The 20,871-nt window shown below is 42.6% G+C and overlaps 2 protein-coding genes across 3 annotated transcripts in view; both read left to right on the top strand.

The window, feature by feature from the left end:
- DENND2C (DENN domain containing 2C) overlaps positions 1-7,695 on the top strand; it is a 42,220-nt gene extending 34,525 nt beyond the window's left edge. The window contains exons 15-18 of one of the 2 annotated variants that reach the window (XM_037038852.1): positions 281-386; positions 4,048-4,284; positions 4,522-4,608; positions 5,846-7,695. In XM_037038852.1, coding sequence (XP_036894747.1) covers positions 281-386; positions 4,048-4,284; positions 4,522-4,608; positions 5,846-5,877 — 462 coding nt within the window. In that variant the 3' untranslated portion in view covers positions 5,878-7,695. Of the gene's footprint in view, positions 1-280; positions 387-4,044; positions 4,285-4,521; positions 4,609-5,845 lie in introns of both variants that reach the window. The other variant, XM_037038851.1, reaches the window with a different exon arrangement.
- A 3,439-nt stretch (positions 7,696-11,134) lies between these two features.
- Positions 11,135-20,390, top strand: BCAS2 (BCAS2 pre-mRNA processing factor). The gene is made up of 7 exons (XM_037038860.1): positions 11,135-11,339; positions 11,447-11,539; positions 14,265-14,335; positions 16,240-16,401; positions 17,964-18,014; positions 18,649-18,729; positions 19,884-20,390. The coding sequence occupies exons 1-7, from the start codon at positions 11,247-11,249 to the stop codon at positions 20,008-20,010; spliced, it is 678 nt and encodes a 225-aa protein (XP_036894755.1). The 5' UTR covers positions 11,135-11,246; the 3' UTR covers positions 20,011-20,390.
- Positions 20,391-20,871: the final 481 nt, after the last annotated feature.

The following is a 20,871-nucleotide window of genomic DNA, read 5'->3' as shown; positions in this document are numbered from 1 at the left end:
TTCGAAACACCATTTGGGGATGATCTTTGCAACATAGAATGAGACTCCTAGATGAGAGGTACTTGGTAGAAAGTTCCAGGAAGTTTTACGAGTGTATTATTTATTTAATATAGTTAAGGTGTACACGCTGTAAGCCTCATGGGTTCTGCCCAATGTAGAAAAGGAAGCTTCAGACTGAGTCTTCAGCCAAAGTCACTGGTGGGATTTGGGGGCCTAACTAGTGCATGTTTGAGGCATTCTCTCTCAAAGCTTATGAAAAATGTCAATTTCTTCTCTTAAGGTATCTGACGAGGATGAAATTCTGCCACCTAAACTCCAAGCTGCCTTAACACAGATTTTGGAAGAACGAAATGAAATTTTGGCTCAGGAGCAGAGTCTGTCACAAGGTACGTGACAGGTGATTGAGGACTTGCGGATGAGGCGCTGATGCCCAGGACCCCGCTGAAGGACACACAGAAGGGGTGTGAGATCGAGCCTGCACCTCGAAAAGCTGATCACTAGCTGCCCTGCTGACTGACCCTCCGCTGTGCCAGGTCCCCTTCTATTTCGGGAGTTTTGCACTTGCTCAGCCCCATTTGTGGACTGCTGTCCCCCAGAGGGCCACACGGCTCCTGCTCTTCCACGCTCAAGTGTCACTGTCTCAGTGAGGCCTTTCCCGACCTGCCTGTCCTGTGGGACTGTGATTAGTGCAGCCGCTAGGAAAAACAGTACGGAGGTCCCTCCGATAATTAAAAGTGGAGCTGCCATATGACCCAGCAATTCCCCTTCTGGGTTTTTATCCAAAGAAAACAAAAACACTACTTCAAAAAGGTATATGTACCCCTGTGTTCACTGCAGCATTACTAGTAATAGGCAAGATATGGAGGCAAAGTGGATATCCGTCAGTAGAGGAATCTCCATTCAAAGGGGCAGCAAGGACAGATGTGCAAAAAACCCCAGGAGGAGGATATTGTAGAAGCTGAGTGAAGAAAGTGTTTCGTGAAGGAAGGAGCAAGCAGTTGCGTCTGGTGCTGTGAAGAGGTCAAGTAAGATGAAGGCTGAGAACTGAGGGGCTTCTTGGCCGGTGGGAAGGAGAACTTGGTAACAGCAGATTCGGCTAAATGATGAGATGAAAGCAGGATTGGGGAAAGTTCAAGAGAGAAGACTGACATTCAGCTTTTTGTAAAGTTTTAATAGAAGTCCAAAGGGCCAAGAGTAGCTAAGACACTTCTGAAAAAGAACAAGACTGAATGGCTTGCCCAATAAAACATCAAGATTAATCAGAAAGGAGCAATTAGATCGTTTGGTTTTGGTGCAGAATAAACACCGAGCAATGGGAAAGCAGGGAGGGCACTCGCGCAGGGAGGCCTGATTTGTGTCCGCTCCGGTGTCGCCTCCCGGTGACAGAAGGTCTAACCACTCATAACACTGGGGCGCTTGGTCCTCTGTGCAAAGAGAAATGCATATGGACCTGGGTCTCACATTATACACAAAATTAATTTTAATAATTAAAGACTTAAATGTTAAGAGTAAAACCAAAAATGTTTCGGGAAGAATAGAAGAAAGTAGTTTATGTTTGGGGACGATAATTTCTGAAATGTGGCACAAAGAGCACAAACTATAAAGGAAAAGATTGGTTAATATGTCTGTCAAATTTTTAAAATTTCTGTTCATCGAGGAACACCATGGAAAAGTAATTTAAAAAAAAAGCTACAAAGTAGGCGAAGACATTTTCAACAAGTATAACTAACAAAGGAATAGAAGAGGAAACATGAAAGGCCAATAATTGTAAGGAGAGAGATATCCAGCTCATCACAGTCAGGGAACTGGAGACGAAAGGCACAGGGAGCTATGTTTTATACCGACTGCACTGGCAAAAATTAGAACAGCGGACAGTATCAAGTGTCGGTGAGGACGTATGAACTCGCTCAGCCACTGTGGAAAAACAACCTGGTATCATCTTGAAAAGTTAAAGGTGTATGTACATATCTTACAACCCACCAATTTGGTTTTTGACATCCTAGAGAAACTTTTGCACGTGGTAGCTAGGAAACAAGTGCAGTAATTTTCATAGTGCTGCCGTATGTGATAGCAAAAACTAGAAACAGCCTAACTGTCCATTGAGAGTGTGACGCTCAAAAAGAACCTCAAAAACACCTATTGACTAAAACGGTAAGCTGCAGAAGAATGTAATGTTTTATGTTATGGTTCAAAACACACAAAACAGTGTGTTTTGGGGGTTGCATATGCATGTGGTGAAGCTAATGTAAAGCAGGGAAATGATAAGCACAAAACTTCGATCAATCGGCGCCCTCTATTGGAGAGTAAGGGAAGAACACCCTTGCGATGCTGTCACACTGGAGCTTCGGAGATGAGGCGATGTTTTAAGCTTTGTCCTGTTCCCCTCACCACTGGTCTTATTAAAGGTCAGTTTCCTCATGCATGTAAAAGAATACATAAAATATAGAAAATGTATGCATTAAAACAGAAACAAAGAATGGCTGACAAGTTATAGAAAAACATGGTTAAAAAAACAGAATTGGACATAAGAAAGTGGGTACAGCAGGTATAAACAACTCTTCCAAGAAATTTTGCTGCAAAGTAGAAAAGTGGGACAGTAACTGGAGGGGATGGGAAAGTGGGGCAAAAGTGATTATGAAAGCAAAAGTAACGGACCATGGACTCTCAGCTGCACGGGAAAGAGAAGTCTGGTGAGCAAAGGATAAAAATCTAGTTAAGATCCATCAGAATGCAGTGCTGGAAGAGACCTTCAAAATCACGTGCTCAGCCACCTTGTTGTGCAGACGCAGAAAGAGCAGCCGGGAGAGGCGCAGTGCCTTGCCCACCTTTACAGGGCTCCTTCACAGTAGACTGGCTAAACCTCGGTTTTGGTTTCCTAGCTCAGGGGGGAGCCCCCGGGAAAGAGCAAGAGGCATTGTGAAGGGGAAGAAAATACTATTTGGATATGGAAGAAAAAGGAAGAATCTAGGTCGAGCCCGAGGCTTGAGCCTGGAACCTGGAAGCAGCATATTGTAGTATAGTGTTCTGGTTTAGGATCCCCTGACCTGGGGGTCAGCAGCTTCTCCACTGTCCTCGAATGAGATGACTCCAGAAAGTGCTTTGAGCCTCAGTTTCCTCATCTGTAAAAGGGAAATAATAGTACCTACCTCACTGGATTATTACGCTTATAAAAGTATAATACACTGGCCGCCATGTCTTAAGCACTCAATAAATTATTATTTATTATAGAATCATCATGGTGCAATATGAAATGAGAAAGTTGAGAAACTGATTTGGTGGAGGAATAGAATGAATATGCTTTGGAACCTTGTTTATTTATTTGATTCATATTCTGCCAGTTTCCCAAAAGGACCTTATATGGTTGGTGAATTTTTGGCAAATGGAATTGAAGTGCACTTTGGTCAAGTGCTAATTGACCAAAAATGATGGTCATCCATAGGTAGTCTGAAACCATAGGAGGTGAATTTCAGTGAAATACCAGGGCTAGACATCTAAGGTTTGAAATTACGGACGTAGAGACCAGTTCTAGCTCTCTGTTAATTAGCTGCTTAAGGAGAGGAATGCTGAGCAGTGACCTGAGCATCGTGCTCAGGAAGAGGAAGAAGAAGCCAGAGGAAAGTGGCCCTAAAGGCAGGAGAGGAGTCAGGAGATCGGAGAGCATGGAGTTGTGGGAGACCAGAGGACCGAGGAGGTTAGCACAAATGCAGCGTAGAGTTTGAAGGAGCATAAAAATAGAAAAGCAGATGAGAACTTTGGTTCTCACTGGTGCCCTTAGAGCAGTGTCCGTGATATCACAGATATGCAAGCCAGGCTTTGCATATCAAAAATGTAATAGGAGTGGTTGTGTGGAAAGAAATCGAAGGTCAGAGTGTCAGCCGTTTGCTTTTTGCAGGTCACAGAGAGTGCAAGAAAGCTGAGGGCGAGCGTTCCTGTTTATTCTCCTTCCTTTAATCTGTGATTTCCGAGGCACCACTTCCATCACTAGAGCCGGTGTTCCCATAAACAGAAAACTTAGAGGACTGTTTCTTCTCCTTCGTTTTGCAGCAGATGTGACACTCAACTCTCTGGTGTCCGAAGCATTTGTCAGGTTTTTCGTGGAGCTGGTGGGACATTATTCTCTGAACATGACTGTCACTGAGCGTGGGGAGCGTGTATTCCTGAGGGAACCATTCCGTAAGTCCCACACCTCCCGAAGCGTTCGCCACTTCCTGGATCTCTTCATGGAAACTCAGATGTTTGCAGGATTCATCCAGGACCGAGAGCTTCGGAAAAGTGGGGTGAAAGGTCGGTTTCCTCTCAAAGCCCCCCCTTTATACTTAGTGAGCACTTGGAAAGTTGGGAAATAGTACAAACAAAAAAAGAGCATAAAGGTACCAGGGCTCAAAATCTGAGTTATCATGGCAAATATTTTTTGTAATTTTTTTAAACTATAGAGGTACATAGTAGTGAGCACAAGTTTTATTTAATTGATTTTCAGTCTTGAGCATTGGACAACTTCACCAACATGAGTTTTCCTCACAGGTTTGTTTGAGGTCCGGGCTCTCCAGTATTTGGAAACAATTCCTGAGTCTGAGCCCAGTGGGGTGAACAGAATTTTGCGGAGTCTCGGTAAGTCGCTGTATTTTCCTGTTAGAAAAAAGTGGCTGAGAAAAGCTTTTGCAGTAAACCTGCCCCATCGCAAAAGCTTTATAATCAGATCAATGTGACCCCAACTAGGCTGACCAGAAACCATGACCTCTAATTCCTAAGTATTTTGGAGAAAAAGAAGTCTCTTTCTCGGAGGTTGAGATTCTCCATCAGAGGTGTCCCTGGGACTGTTTTCCTCACTGGAAGCTTCCTTATGATATAAGCATTTGCGTATCATGATTATTCATCTTTTCTAGGTCACATTCCTGGGGGAATCTTATAAAAACTGTGGACCTTTTTCCCAGAAAAATATACTTAGAGCATACAAACAAATTTTGCATATAATGTTAGCATGTTCGTGGACCCCCTGACCCCGAAGTCCGTCCATGGCTTAGAGGGCATCTGAGACAAAAGAGGACTTCCTGCAGGAGTCTAATTTTACACTTCATAAAGAAACATGCTGGTTTATTGTTACTGTTCCGTTATTGTTCACTTTTAGTTATTCAGTACAGGGTAACAGTGGTGTGGTAGCCCAAAACAATGAAGCACCTATATTCCATGGCATTTACACTGGTGTTTGTAATATATGCCTCTAATTAAGAATAGGCCCTGTCCTGAACTGGCTGAGAGACCATGGGCGAATTATGCCTTGGGCCGTTATTGCATCTCATACCAGGGGGTTTCATTCGATCGGTGGGTCTCTGCTCGGACTGCGGAATTATAATCTCTGGGGGGTGGTCCAGGTGATTGCAACCTACACACAAGGCTGAAAACCACTGGGTTAGATGGTGTCTGAGCTCTCCTCTGCAATTAGACACTTGGGGGTGGCAGGGCGGAGGGCAGAGGCAGTCAGACACACCAATTGACAGCTTGATGTACCAGTTTACTCCTGGGCTCTTCCGAATAACTAGATCATTAATCCCTTGCCTTAAATCATGTACAATAAAGAAAAATGAACTAGCCCTGGCTGGTGTAGCTCAGTGGATTGAGCACGGGCCTGTGAACCACACGATTGCGGTTCGATTCCCAGTCAGGGCACATGCCGGGTTGCAGGCAGTTCCCGGTTCCCAGTTCCCAGCAGTGGACGCATGAGAGGCAACCATACATTGATATTTCTCTCCCTCTCTCCTTCCCTTCCCCTCTAAAGATAAATAAATAAAAATAATAAAAAAAAGAAAATGAACTAATGAGAGTTCACTTACCTTTTTTCTTTCTTTAGGAAATAAAATGAAATTTCTGCAGAAGAAATGAAATCTTCAATTGACTATCTCATCCTAAATAGACAGAAAGTGCCAAAGAAAATATTTTTGCAAGGGTCAGGATGCCCTGAAGTTTTCAGCAAGATCCTTGAGAGTTGCAGAGGTCACAGAGTGGGCCAGATTCCTGGAGGGGGACTCTCCTGTTGCTGCTCTGGTCACCACCGGGGAACTGCGGCGAGTCACCGGGGACCAAGGCTCTCTTTACTCTGCGTCCAGTTTTTTCTTAAGTGGCCTTATTTGATTCCTGGGCTTATTCTTTATGTTCTGTGGTTAGGCTATGAAGGCACTCGTCTTTCAGAAGGGAAAGACTTGGTGTTGCCTTTTTAAAAAACAGCTCAAAGAGGAGCAGAGTGCGAGAAATGCAGAGTCTAAGGTGCTGGGGCAGCACGACAGAGGCAGCGGACACTGGCCCTGCGCACAGAATCCTCATCTCTGAAATACCACGGCAGCTTTAAACCTGTGGGCTGTTTGAGCTGAGCTAAGGAACCTTACTTATCCTCTCAGACTCTCCTTTTTTTGTCTTATGTTCTGTCTAGGGGAAGCCCTATGCATCAATGCTGTTAATGAGCTTCTTACAAAAGTAGACATCTCCCAGCTCCTCTCCCACATTGGGTGGCGCTTGAGTGGCTTGTCACTCAAGTGTCAACTTAAACTTTTTGGAAGTATAGCTAATAGGAAATGTCCTTTCAGGAGCATGAAAACTACCTTTTATTTTATTTTCTAGTGTCTACCACGTGCCGTGCACCGTGGGACATGCATGCATGTCATCCTGTTCAGTCTTTACATCAGCTGTCTGAGATATCTGCATCTCCATTGACTAATGGAGAAACTGGAATCCAAAGCAGTTATATAACTTGTCCAAAGTCATACAGCAGAGCCCGGACTCTCGGTCTGGGAGCACAGGGAAAGTTGGTTAGTCCTGCAGAGGCAACTCTGAGCTCTGTGGGATGCAGCTATTGAACGAGATTTCTTTTAAGCTGAAGTGTGGCAGAGCCTGCTCAGCTCGGAGGAGATGGGACTTCACACGGTCTGTGTCTAGATGAGACTCTTTTTCAGTTCCCCTAACATTGTTTGACTTTTTGCTCTAGTTAAATTGGAGTCAGAATATGAACATTTCCTGGGACACCACCACATAACCACCCCAGCCTTTAACGTCTGAAGTAGCAGGAGTGACTGGAAAGAGGAAGCTGTCATTGATGGTGTGGTTTTCTTTGATGTTATAGCAAATGTCAGTTTTCTTCAACTCCTGCTGATGGTTCTAACTGGCATTAAAATATTTATTCAAACTCAGCCTCACAGTTTATAGGAGGATGCATTTATCGACTTGTACAGTATTGCCACTACATCCGTTCAGGGTGCGGGGATGGATGTGAAGCCGACACCACTTAACAGCGGTGCTCTATAATGCCTGTAGATGTGGGTCCAGAATATAGAACTGAGCCTGTGTCTTTTTTCAAATGTTAATTGAGCAGCTCACCCCAATGGGGCCTTTACCAGGTATCTCCCAGTTTGGTCTCTTCCAACACTGCAACCCGAGGGAAAAATTAGTGACAGGGAATCGAGTGTTTATAAAACAGGGGTAGGAGGTATTACTGTGGTGGACCCTGGCCATCCCTCTTGAGGAGACTTTTTCTTCAGGGATGGGGGTGGTATTTTATCCCTGGGATCTGAAGCTGCTTCCTTTTCCTAGGCCTGTTTTATTTTGTTTTATAAAGTTTTATGAATTATGGACATGTTTGTAAAAGAATTACTTAAGATTTGTACAAAATGTTGTTTACAGTTCTTCCAATGAATAAATACAAAAATTCCATGGGTCTCTTGGAGAATTTTAAATAAAATTGCTTATGATAGAAAGATATTTTAGCCCTGGCTGGTGTAGCTCAGTGGATTGAGCACGACCTGCAAACCAAAGGGTTGCTGGTTCTATTCCCAGTCAGGGCACATGCCTGGGTTGTGGGCCAGGTCCCCAGTAGGGGGCACATGAGAGGCAACCACACACTGATGTTTCTCTCACTCTCTCCTTCCCTTCTCCTCTGTCTAAAAATAAATAAATCTTTTTTAAAAAAAGATATTTTACTTCACTTAAATCTATAGCTAGCACATTTATCTAGTAGGTTAAAAGGCAACCTGATGTCACTTTTTGCAGGTGACATGATTCTATATATAGAAAGCCCTAAAGACACCACCAAAAAAAACTATTAGAAACAATAAACAAATACAGTAAAGTTGCAGGATACAAAAAAACAGTGCATTCCTGTATAGTAACAATAAAATTTCAGGAAAAGAAATGAAAATAAAACAATTCCTTTTGCAATTGCAACCAAAAAATAAAATGTCTAGGAATGACTGCATTATTAAACCAGATTGAAAAAGACACAATGAAATGGGAAGATCTACCATGTTCATGGACTGAAAGAAGTAGCAGAGTTAAAATGGCCATACTACCTAAAGCAATGTACAGACTTAATGGAATCCCCCTTAAAATCCCAATTTCATTTTTAAAGAAATAAAATATCATCTAAGTTTTATAGAACAACAAAAGACCCTGAATAGCCAAAATAATCCTGAGAAAAAAGAAGGAAGCCAGAGGTATCACACTACCTGACTTCAAATTATACTACAGAGCTACAATACTCAAGACAGCATGGTATTGGCAGAAAACCACACAAACCAATGAAACAATTGAGAGCCCAGAAGTAAACCACATGTATATGGCCAAATACTTTTTAACAAGCCAGAAACACACAATAGAGAAAAGGCAGCCTCTTCAATAAATAGTGATGGGAAAACTGGAAAGCCACATGCAAAAAATGAAACCAGACTAGTTTTCCCCATATATAAAAATTAATTCAAAGGGATCAAAGACCTAAATATAAGATCTTAAACAATAAATTACATAGAAAAAAATAGGTACTGAGCTCATGGACCTTAGTCTTAGAGAAGACTTTATGAATTTGACCCCAAAGGCAAGAGAAGTAAAGGCAAAAATAAATATTGGGACACTATCAAACTAAAAAGCTTCTACACAGCAAAAGACCAACAAAACAAAAGGCTACCAACTGAATGGGAGATGATATTTACAAGCAACAGCTCCAACAAGGGCTTAATATTCAAAATACATAAACAGCTCATACAACCCAACACCTAGCAAACAAACAATCCGATTTAAAAATGGGTAGAGGACCTGAACAGACACTTCTCCCAAGAAGACATACAAATGGCCAACAGATATATGAAAAGACGCTCAGTTCACTCGCTATTAGGGAAATGCAAATCAAAACTGCAATGAGATACCTCCTCCCACCTGTTAGAATGGCTGTTATCAACAAGACAAGTAATAACAAGTGTTGGAGAGGTTGTGGAGATAAAGAAACTCTCATTCAGGGCTGGTGGGAATGTAGACCGGTACAACCGCTATTGAAAACAGTCTGTCGGTTCCTCAGACAATTAAGAATAGAGTTACCACATGACCCAGCAATCTCTCTTCTGGGTTATCCACCTGAGAAACTTGAAAACCTTTGTTTGCAAAGATAAATGTACCCGTGGATTCATTGCAGCACTATTCACAGTGGCCAAGACGTGGAAACTACCACAGTGTCTTTTGACAGAGGACTGGATAAAGGAGATGTAGTATGTATATTCTAAGGGATGCTACTGGGCCATAAAAAAACTGAAATACTGTCATTGTGACACCATGGATGGACCTTAAAAATATTATGGTAAGTGAAATAGGTCAGTCAGGAAAAGCTAAGAACCATATCACTTCACTCATACGTGGGATATAAAACTGAAACTCAGGGACAACAGTATGGTGATTACCAGCGGGGAAAGGGGTTGGGGAGTTATAAAGGGAGGCAAATACACGGTGGAGATGATTTGACTTTGGGTGGTGGGCACATAACACAATACAGGGACCATATAAATAGAAATCATAACATAGAAATCTACAATTGAAACCTACATAATTCTATTAATCAATGTCACCCCAATAAAACCAATAAAATAACTAAAAGCTAGCTACCCTCTTTTCCCCTCTCAGAAAGTTAAAAAAAAAAAAAGCCCTGACTGGTGTAGCTCAGTGATGTAGTGGTGTAGGTCAATCCCGTGTTCAATCACCCGGGGCCTCCAAACTGAAAAATCGTGGTTCTATTGCAGGCCAGTTCCCAGCAGGGGAAGCACAAGAGGCAACCATACATTGTTATTTCTCTCCCTCTCTCCTTCCCTTCCCCTCTAAAGATAAATAAAATCTTTTTAAAAATCTATATGGGGCAAAAGTAAGTTCACAGTTGTTTTGTATACAAAATACAATAATAAGTAATAGTACAAGAATAAAGTCTTTTAAAATTTATTTTTTTAATTAATTATTTTTAGAGAGAGGGGAAAGGAGAAAGCGTGGGAGAGAAACATCAATGTGTGGTTGCCTCTCATGTGTCCCCTACTGGGGACCTGGCCTGCAACCCAGGTATGTGCCCTGACTGGGAATCAAACCAGCAACGCTTTGGTTCAGGGGCCTGTGCTCAGTCCACTGACCTACACCAGCCAGGGCTAAAAACTTTTTAAAGATAATTCAAATCGATCCTAGGCTAACCAGGGTTAATAACTGTGGCCAACATTTCCAGGCTCTTGGCAGACAAAGCCAGAGTTTAGGGGGCACACTGAGCAGAGTACATTCTATTACCAGGTGTCCTAACAAAATGGATTTTTATAAATGCCCTAAAGGCAAAGTGACAGGATTTTTGAAAGCGGGGGTTAGGGAGCAGTTTATCAATATCGCCCTGGTGTACAGTAGGTTCCCTTTGTTCGGCAGCCAATAAAGCTTCTGAATTTCAGCTGGAGACCCACGGCCACTTCCAGAATCTGGGGAAAAACTATTATCCAACGCAGAGTGTCAGGGTGCCAACAACAGTGTGGGTCGAACACGCCAGGGGAGAGAAATGGAAGCCGAGACGGTGGAAAGTTAGAAGAGTACACTGAGGTGGGAAACCCGTTTCTCTCTGTCCGCCAAATGCCCTCCAAAAGTTGTACAGGATTCCGTCCCAGCTTCCAGCGCTCTGGAGGAAACCCAAAGTCCCATCCGTGCACAAACTACCACCCTTCGGAAGCAAAAAGTAGTGCAGAGCAGGGGCGGGGACCGGAGGTTAAGGCGTTCCACTAATTGCGACACCGAGACGTGAAGTCACATCCGCCCAACACAAAAGGGCCCGGCGCTTTCCGGCAGTCGGGAGGGCGGGCCTCCAGAATGAACAACTGAGCATGCGTCAAAGACGCTACGCACGCGCCGTAAATCCTCCGCGGCGGGCGCAGGCGTCGTGAAACGGGCCTGAGCCTTCGCAGACTTGGAAAACTCCGGCGAACGTCAGCATGGCGGGCACTGGGCTGGTGGCAGGCGAGGTAGTGGTGGATGCACTGCCGTATTTTGACCAAGGTTATGAAGCGCCCGGTGTGCGGGAAGCGGTGAGTTTGGGGCGTCTACGTCGGGGACGCGGCGTTCCCCGGCCCTCGGGGTGGAAGAAGCCCTTTACAATCGCTGCCCCAACACTGGCCCTTGTTCTCGTTCTTAGGCTGCGGCGCTGGTGGAGGAGGAAACTCGCAGATACCGACCTACGAAGAACTACCTGAGCTACCTGACAGCGCCCGACTATTCTGCTTTTGAAGTAAGTGTCATGGCCTGAGCCCAGGGTGTGGGCCAGGATTCCTGCGAGCCTTTATTTTGGATTGAGAGCTTTCCCCGCGTTGAAGTGACTTGCTTAGTTTGCATAGATACTGTCAGTCCATTGAGAACAGCTAGAAAGTGTACTTGAACAATAAAAAAAGAAAAACAGCTAGAGAGGTAAACTTCTCTGGGGTTCTTACTCTGAGACCCACAGAAGGGCTTTCTGAGGCTCCGCGAATCGAATTACCTAACAGTGCAAAAATGAGTGTGTATGTTTTTCTGAGATAGGTTCCTTGCGTAAATTCTCGGTGGGCTTCTCTGAGTGAGGTCTGAGGTCCACTCTGAAACAGGTGATCTAATGTGTTTAAAGTGTGTTTGAGCTTAATTTCCTAAATTCCTGAGAACCACTGGAGGGCGGCCTTTGCATAAAGACCAGATGTTTACAGAATGTGAATGACGGAAGGGAGGGACCAACCCTATCTCCGTAATACACTATTTACATGTTTATAAAGCTTAGAAGTGTACCCAAGGTAATACTTAGGATCTACTCAGCTAAAATAAATGTAACGTAGTTTGAAGTTAATGGATTCTCTTAAGCATTTTGATATATACATGGTTGGAGTTTCCCACCCCCCACCCCCGCCCCCATTACAGGTAACCATTTATTTATGAAAGAATTCTGTTATTAAAACTCAGTATTTACATTGAAGTAACATAAGAAAATATTGGCCAAGTTTTAAGCAGGAGAGAAATGTTCCTATGATGTGCTATTTTTCCATGCTCTTAAAAAAATATTATTACCCAAATATAGGTACTACCACATCAAGAACTAAATACAGTAATGCTTTCTTATTAGACTGATTTCTGAAAGTTGCAGATATTATGTTCATTCACAAACTTTCAAACACTTGAACCATTTTTTTCTTACCTCTCTTAAATACAACACATTTCCTATCTTTATCATTAGTATGCCGATTAATTACTCCTTTTTAGTAATAGGAGCTTAGCGTACTGGGCTCCTCACTTCCTCAGTCCTGAAAATAGCACTGTGAACTATATTCTGATTTTTTTAGATGAGATAACTGGAGCTCAGAGAGGCTAACTGATTTGCTCAAGCCCTTATCCACAGACTGGCTTTGAAACTGCTCTTCATCAGTTCATTTAACAACTATTTATAAAGGTCTTTTCTGTGACAGGTAGAGGGACACAGGACAAAGTCCATACTCATGGAGGTCACATTCTAGAGTGTGACCACAGAGAAATTAGTCAGAAAATTAGACTGTTGATAAAGCTCTATGAAGAATTAAAGTAGTGATGAGATACAGTGACTAGGAACTCCTTTAGTTGGGGTAGTTGAGGAAGGCCTGCCTGTCTGAGCTTCAGTGACAGTGCCCCACAGACAGGGATCTTTTTTGTCTCCTTCACCCACTGTGTCTTCATCACTTAGAGCAGTGCCTGGTATACATTAGGCACCCAGATGTGCATCGGTTGAAGTGCTTCTGAGGCATTTTTATTTAGTGAATGCTTAATGTGTGCCAGACACACCTAGAGTTCTTTTCCTAACAGCCCGGGGAGTGCTGGCTCAGTCTTTGGACAGAGTTGAGCTAAAACTCCAGCTCTGTCATTTACTGGCCATGTGAGTTAGGTGAGGGCTCCTGTGTTAAAAGCTTGAGATGCTTGTCCTACACTTTCACAGTGTCTCTCCTGTCTAATGTTAGTTCTTACTCCTTATATGTCGCTGTGCAAAAGCCTGTAGTTAGAATACCGTGGCTCTCTGTAGGAAACCAGAGAACTACATTTTCTTAGAGCTTTGTGTAACTCAGCAGTAGTCCAAAAAAGGGCTTTCTCCAATAAGAAATGCTTAATGCAAAACTTTTAAATGAGGAATGTGGGCTTCTGGAAGGCTCTTTTTGCTTACTCTTTAGTCTACTTTTTGAGAAAGTTGAAGCCTCCATAAAAGCTGAGCTTATATGGGGAAACTGAGATGCTACTATGAATACTTCACTTAAGCAGTTCTTTATATTCAGGGCTGGAAAGGTGCAGGACAAATGCAATAGGATAGTGACCAAAACATTGGACCCTAGAGAAACAGAGTTATACCACGATGTGTTTAAAGCCGGTAAAATTGTTAGACCAGATAGCAGAAACCAGTTCATTTTGCCCATTCCCCATTCTCTGCAAAAAGTAAAGTGAGAAAATAACCAGGACTAAAAAAGAAACCATAGGCTTAGGCTCGTGTCCCTAAAGCAAATTATTTTATGCCCAAGCCCTCTCTTCGCCACCCCCATTGAATACTTAGATCCATGGTTCTCAACACTGGCATTATCTTAAAAGGATCTGGTGAGTGAAAAACAAAAATTATAACCATGTCCAGTCTCCACTTCAGAACAATTAAGTGGGACTGGGGGAAAGAGGTGGGGTGTGGCTGAGATTGGGATTGCTTTCAAAGCTCCCAGCTGATTCTCTTGTGCCCCTGGGACTGAGAAGCACTTATTTAGGGTTAACCCTTTGCTCTGTGGGCCCCTTTGTATGTGAAGTGTGTGCATGTGTTCTCCAGATCCTAGAGAACATCGTACCCAGAGACTTGTGAGAAGGGAAATGATCCGATATAATGGGTAACGTAAAGTATAGATATTTAAGTAGGTTAGATTCATTGTTCAGTGGTAGTTGATTTTAATTTGTCTGTATTATTTTGGAAACAACTCTTTCTCCAATTTATACATCAGACCGACATAATGAGAAATGAATTTGAAAGACTGGCTGCCCGACAACCAATCGAATTGCTCAGTATGAAACGGTAAGTCTGTCCTACTTCTGGGTTCAGCTGGCCTCTAATCGTCGTTTACTTTAGTCCTAATTTTTTTAGTAAAACTCCGGTAACCATGCTAAAGCAGATATTGAAAAGGAAAAATCCTTGTCTGTTTTTATATATTTGGGTTTTTGTAGTGTTTCATATAAGCTTGTGTTAATGTTCAGAGATATTCTTTGCACCATTATATAAAATGCAGATGTATTAAAATCCAGCCACAGGGAAATGGTAAATCGTAATGGAGTTCATGTTTAAGATTTCTCAGGGAGCCCTGGCAGGTGTGGCTCCTTGGATTGAGCTCTGTCCTTCAAACTGAAAGGTTGCTGGTTCAACTCCCAGTCAGGACACATGCCTGGGTTGCGGGCCAGTTCCCAGTAGGGGATGCACTAGAAGCAGCCATACATTGATGTTTCTCTTCCTCTCTCCTTCCCCTCTAAAAATAAATAAATAAAGTATTTAAAAAAATAAAAAAGATTTACCAGGGGAATATTCCTGATTCGACGTCTGGTTCTTCACTACTAAAATGAGTCTGGTGCCTTCTGATGATGCGTGCCTCACACGTACACGGCAGCTTCAGCAGACAGAGTGCCTGGAGGGCGGGACCGGGGCAGTACGTGTGTGGGTCGGAGGAGGATTTGAGTGTGTACAGCCAGAGGACCAGACTTCGTCTTTCCCTGTGCTCCGTTTCCTGTCTGGCCTGGGTGGTAAAGGTGGAACAACTTCCCAGGCTCCTCAGCTCTCCTGTGTCCTGGCGCTTGCACTGAAGAGATTCCTGAGAGTGGCTCCTTTAGGGCAGTAGGTTTCAAAGCACGGGTGATGATGACCCATCAAACAGCAGGTTGTGAAGTAAATTGAGTAAAACACTTGTGGAGAGACGTAGGAGAGAAAATGTCAGAGTGCATTGCATGTAAAGATAAGTATTGTTTTGTGAAATGTTGGTTCAGCTGTGTATTTGTATAGTGGCTCACAGTGTAAAATGTTTCTTACTGTAGATTATAGTCAGATTTGGGAGTATTATATAAGGTATGTATAAAGCTGTTTTTATTTTATTTGTTTGTTTGTTTATTTGTTTATAAAGAGAGGAGAAACATCAGTGTGTGGTTGCCTCTCACACACCCCAACCGGGGAGCTGGCCTGCAACCCAGACATGTGCCCCGACCAGAAATCGAACCAGCGACCCTTTGGTTCCTGGGCCAGCACACTCAGTCCACTGAGCCACACCAGCCAGGGCTTAAAGCTTTTTTTTTTTAAACTGGCTTATTACTTCTTGATTCCAGTTGCATATCTCTGGATTTTTTGTGAGAATAATTAGAGTTTTTACAGTATCTAGTGAAAATACTTAAATGAAAATGAAAACTTAGTTTGTAGAAACTCATGAATACTGAGCTGACATTTGTGAAGAGTCTTTGCTGGCTCCGTTGTCAGTGTTGGGGGACTGGGCAGTGTGAGGAGAGAGAGGGTTGGGGTTCAGGGTTTTCTCTAGAGGGGTGCGTGGTATGTGGGTGGGAAGGTGGGTGGACCACAGGTGTGCTTAAATGATAGCATAGTTTTGTGTGTGTCCTACTTTTTCCCTTACCGTTTTACAAAAATTTTAATGTTTTAAGTATTTGTCAGTAACACCATTTAATGTCTAATATAACAGCCCTTCATATGAATGTATTGTAGCTTAGTGAATCCATTCACATTGATGTGGACAGTTTTCATGACTGTATATAACTTTGCTAAATCTTATTTGCAAATTGATTGCTTTTAGAATAGTGTTTTATTATTGTAAGGTGTTCATCTTGCATCTTCTCTAGTTGTTAAAGTGTACGTAGGCCCCTGAGGCATTCTGTTGGGAAGAGAGAGAAAGGTTTGGGGGACCATGGAGTCACATTGTTCTTCAATTTCAGGTATGAACTTCCAGCCCCTTCTTCAGGTCAGAAAAATGACATCACCGCGTGGCAAGAGTGTGTGAACAATTCCATGGCCCAGTTGGAGCATCAGGCAGTTCGGATTGAGAATCTGGAACTAATGTCACAGCACGGATGCAATGCCTGGAAAGTGTATAATGAGTAAGAAGCTGTTTGCCGTTTCTTTAAAACCCATTCTACCCACAGCTTTGGTGTGTTTTTTTTTAATGGGGAAAGTAGGGTTGGGGAAGTGGGGAAAGAACCTTTAAATTTTAAAGTTCTTTCAACCAAAGGGGAACCTTCAGGGTCAGCCTCTGGTTTTACCAGTAAGCCGGCTTGGCACTGGGATGCCAAGTGAGTCATCCGAGGACACACAGCTATTTAGGACATAGCTGGAGCTAGAACCGCTCACTCCTGTGACACAGTGTGGTAGGTTTTGATAGAAATATTCAGAGTATTTGAGAAGGTGCCTGTACTCTTAAGAGGGAGAGGGGCCGAGCACCAGCCTGTGAACACAAAGGTTGCCATTTCAATCCCCAGTCAGGGCATATACCTGAGTTACAGGCCAGGTCCCCAGTTGGGGCATGCGAGAGGCATGCAATTGATAGATCTCACATATTGATGTTTCTCTTATTCTTTCTCCCTCCATTCCCTTCTTTCTAAAAATAAACTTGTAAAAAATATTTTGAGAGAAAGCTCCCTGTTAATGGTCATTTTTCTTCTCTCTGTAGTTAGCAGTTAATGGGAGAATGACAAGGTAAAGTGTGATGGAGAGTTTAAAAGGGTACACTCATCAGATAGTTTCCATCTTGTCTATGAAAAGTAATGGCGGGTGAAGTGATTTAAGTCCACAAAATGAGAGTATCGGTAAACCGCCCAAAAGACCTGAAATAGGATTCAGCTTTGGTACAATGTTACTTAATGTTTCTAAGCTTATTTTCCTCACACATGAAATAGGGATAATCATACCTGCCTCGAAGAACTCTTGTGAGAATTAAATTAACTAATTTTAGGTGGTATCTTAACATGGTGTTTGGCATGAGCACTCAATAAGTATTGGGTTGTCCAAAAAGTTCATTTAGTGTTTTCTGTACAATGGCTCTAATAGTGCTTAGTTGTATTTAACTTCATTCCAAACAGTTTTGTTAGATTGTGTTGTGACAGCTGTCCTATCAACATGCATTTTAAAAAAAACTTAGCAAAATTGGTGAATTTTTGTGCAGCCATTTTAATATTGAAGATGGTAGAAAATGCACAACATCTTCGGTGTGTTATGCTTTATTATTCCAAGAAATGTAAAAATACAACTGAAACACGAAAAAGATTTGTGCAGTGTACGGAGAAGGTGCTGTGACTGGTGGAGCATATCAAAAGTGGTTTGCAAAGTTTCTTGGTACTATTGACACTTTGGCCAAATAATTCTTTACTGTGGGGCTGTCTTGTGTATTGGAAGATGTTTAGCAGCACCTCTGGGGACTCTACCCACTAGAAGCCAATAGCGGTGGGAGATAGCCGACATGCTCAAAATTTCCAAATCAGTGAAGGTACTGTGAAAACGAAAAATGTGTCTTTTATGGAAAAAACTAAACAGGCTTTTTGGCTGACCTAGTATTAACTGTTTTTAAGTAGGAAAATTTGACCTTGTATCAGCTAGATAGTTCACCTTTAGTTGGTACTGTTCGATTTTAACGTGCCTTAATCTTATTTTTCTTTTTCTTGCCTAGAAATCTAGTTCATATGATTGAACATGCACAGAAAGAACTGCAGAAGTTAAGGTAATTTGTTTCCTCTTATTTCAGAATAAAATTTAGGTTAGCCCTCAATAAATAGTGAGCCGGAAAAGGAACCAGTGGATAAGTCACATGAGAGTAAGCTATTGATCTGCGCTGTGTCCAGCACCTGCCCTTGGGTTCGCCCCACCCGCGTGGTGGAGAGACGGGCCTAAGGTCCGAAAGCACCTCTCCTAGGTCACTTTCAGTTTACAAGTCTGCAGGCATTGGAAGGAACTTCCAGAAAGGGGAAAACGTGCAGAACAGCATGTATATTCTGATTTCTGTGAAAAACAACCAAACCAATCTACCTGTGTGCACGTACACGGGTAGGAGAGTTTGGAAAGACACCCACCAAAAACCAGATGGCAATTATTGGGGAGGAGACGCACATGGGCAGAGGACCTTCAGTTACAACCTGCATGTGTGTGTGTTCAATTTTTCACAGCAAGCATGTCGTATGAAATTTAATTGAAAAATAATAAAATTAACTTCTGGAATTCGTCTCTGGTTTCATATATGTGTTCTTCTCAAGGGATGAAAGATGTTGTGTTATATTGACCATAGATTTTTTTCAGTTGATCATAGTTAACAGAAAGTGTAAAATGTAGGTTAGTTGTATAAATAATTTGTTTTACAGGAAACATATTCAAGATTTAAACTGGCAGCGAAAGAACATGCAGCTCACAGCCGGATCTAAATTAAGAGAAATGGAGTCTAAGTGAGTATCTGCAATTCCATCATCCTTTAAATTGCGTAGCAAATTCAAAATCGAAAGTCAGCCATCTGACTCAAACAGTGTTCAATGGGAAACCACGGTGGTCGGACAAAGGCTGCTCTCTGGCCCCCACTGTCCACCGCCAGGCTCCCGTCCGGCCTGGGGGGCAGGGGAGGTGCTGCAGCCAGAACCAAACCTGCATCACACCTGAATCCTGCTGATTGGTTCTCTTCTTAGAGCGCCCTGTTTTCAGTCCATAGTTTACAAAGGGGAAAAAATGAACTATTTCCAGTTTGCAGAAGGGGGATTTAGTACTCTCTACCCCGTGTTGTATATTGGGCATCTTTTCAAATGTTTTTCCCAAGCAAATACAATCTTCTAAACATACATGTATGTTTCTTTTTATTCATCTTAGAGACTTAATTTTTTTCTAGGGGAAGTTGCCTTAAATCTCCAAAATCTTTTCTTTCTTTTTTTTTTTAAGATCTTATTTATTTATTTTAGAGAGATGGGGAAAGAGAGGGAGTGAAACATAAATGTGTGGTTGCCTCTAGCATACCCCATACTGGGGATATGGCCTGCAACCCAGGCATGTGCCCTGACTGGGAATCAAACCAGCGATGCTTTGGTTTGCAAGCCTGTGCTCAGTCCACTGAGCTACACCAGCCAGGGCCCGAAATCTTTTCTGATTAACTCTAGAAATTTCTCCACCATTATTAAGTATTGCTTCTGCCCTCTTTTCTCGCCTTTTTGGTTAATCCATTTTAAATACTATCTTCCCTGCCGTGGCTGGTGTTGCTCAGTTGTTTGGAACACTGTCCCGTTCACCAAAAGGCTGGGGGTTCAATTCCTGGTCAGGGTAGAAACCTAGGTTGCAGGTTCAATCCCTGGTAGCAGTACATATGGGAGGCAAGCAATTGATGTTTGTCTCATATTTGTGTTTCTTTTTTTTTCTTTCTTCCTCCCTCTCTCTCCTCCCCTCTCCTTAAAATTAGTAAACATTTTTAAAAATACTGTCTTCCCTCACACTTTCCTATTTCTTGAATTCTTTTGAATTTTCTTAGTAAAACCTTTATTTTTGAAATAAACTGTACATCTGAGAAACTGTTCAACGAGAAATTCTACAGTGAGTAATCTTTGTTGTTTTTCTACTTCAGCTGGGTATCCCTGGTCAGTAAGAATTACGAGATTGAAAGGACTATTGTGCAGTTAGAAAACGAAGTCTTTCAAATGAAGCAGCAGCATGGAGAGGCCAACAAGGAAAACATCCGACAAGACTTCTGAGAAGACAGACGAGTTCTGTGGATGGAAAGGACGGCGGGCTGGGCTTCTCCAGACCAGACACTGGTCTGCGAAGGACGACAGCATCTTCTGGAAACCGCCGTCGTCGGTGTTCAAAAGCAGTAAACAGTGGACCGTTAATTCTCTCTTTGTACATTAACAAAACAAAGAAGTTCAACTCGGTGGTATTGTTTGCCACTCCAAAAAAAATTTCAGAGCTCCGAAATAATACGACCTTAGAAAAATATATCGTAGGATTAGTTTTGAGCCACCTGGACCATATTTTATATCAAGAGATCTTTGTTGAAAATTTTCAATGTGTACCAGAAGTTGGGAACTTTTGGTTTGTATATTTTTCAAATAAAGAGGTAGTTGTACCCAAAGTCTTGATTACCAAGTAAGATGTAAGAAATACAGCGGCTCCGTGTACATCAGCTCTCGCCCTGCTCCCCGTGGAACAGCTTCACGAAGCTCAGTATGTGCGTAGCACTGGGCTGGGTGCTTTAGGTGGGTGACCTAAACTTCCATGAATAAAAAAGCATTCGGTCCTCAAAAACTTCAGATTCCCTGCCCAGGCCCGAAAAAGTATTTGCAGCGTATCAAAGGATAAATGCTCTTCATGTGTAAAGATCTTTATGAATTACTGCTACATTCTTTATGATGGAGGAAGAATTACATTTAATTTTAACGTTTTTTTTTTTTAAGATGGGCTTAAGCAGCGAATGTAATCTTCGTAACGATGGATCGCCCCCAGCGTGCTCGTGCCCCCGTGGCCTAGGCCGGCCCACTGCACCTTCTCAGGCCAAAGAAAGTGTATGTTCTGCTCCTCCTTGACTGAGGGGCCAGGTTTTAGGTCCTCTCTGT

Source organism: Sturnira hondurensis, unplaced genomic scaffold, assembly GCF_014824575.4.
Source record: "Sturnira hondurensis isolate 20B ecotype Veracruz unplaced genomic scaffold, ASM1482457v3 Scaffold0024822, whole genome shotgun sequence".
Classification (NCBI taxonomy): Eukaryota; Metazoa; Chordata; class Mammalia; order Chiroptera; family Phyllostomidae; genus Sturnira; species Sturnira hondurensis.
Note: the sequence above shows the minus strand (reverse complement) of the source record. Positions and strands in the feature narration are given on the sequence as shown.

What these genes read in the sequence shown, in the direction of transcription:
- BCAS2 (XM_037038860.1), top strand. Translation starts at nt 11,247, where the DNA reads ATGGCGGGCACTGGGCTGGTGGCAGGCGAGGTAGTGGTGGATGCACTG. An exon ending in GAATTGCTCAGTATGAAACG is followed by an intron (nt 14,336 to 16,239) that starts GTAAGTCTGTCC and finishes CTTCAATTTCAG; the next exon opens with GTATGAACTTCCAGCCCCTT. An exon ending in TTAAGAGAAATGGAGTCTAA is followed by an intron (nt 18,730 to 19,883) that starts GTGAGTATCTGC and finishes TTTCTACTTCAG; the next exon opens with CTGGGTATCCCTGGTCAGTA.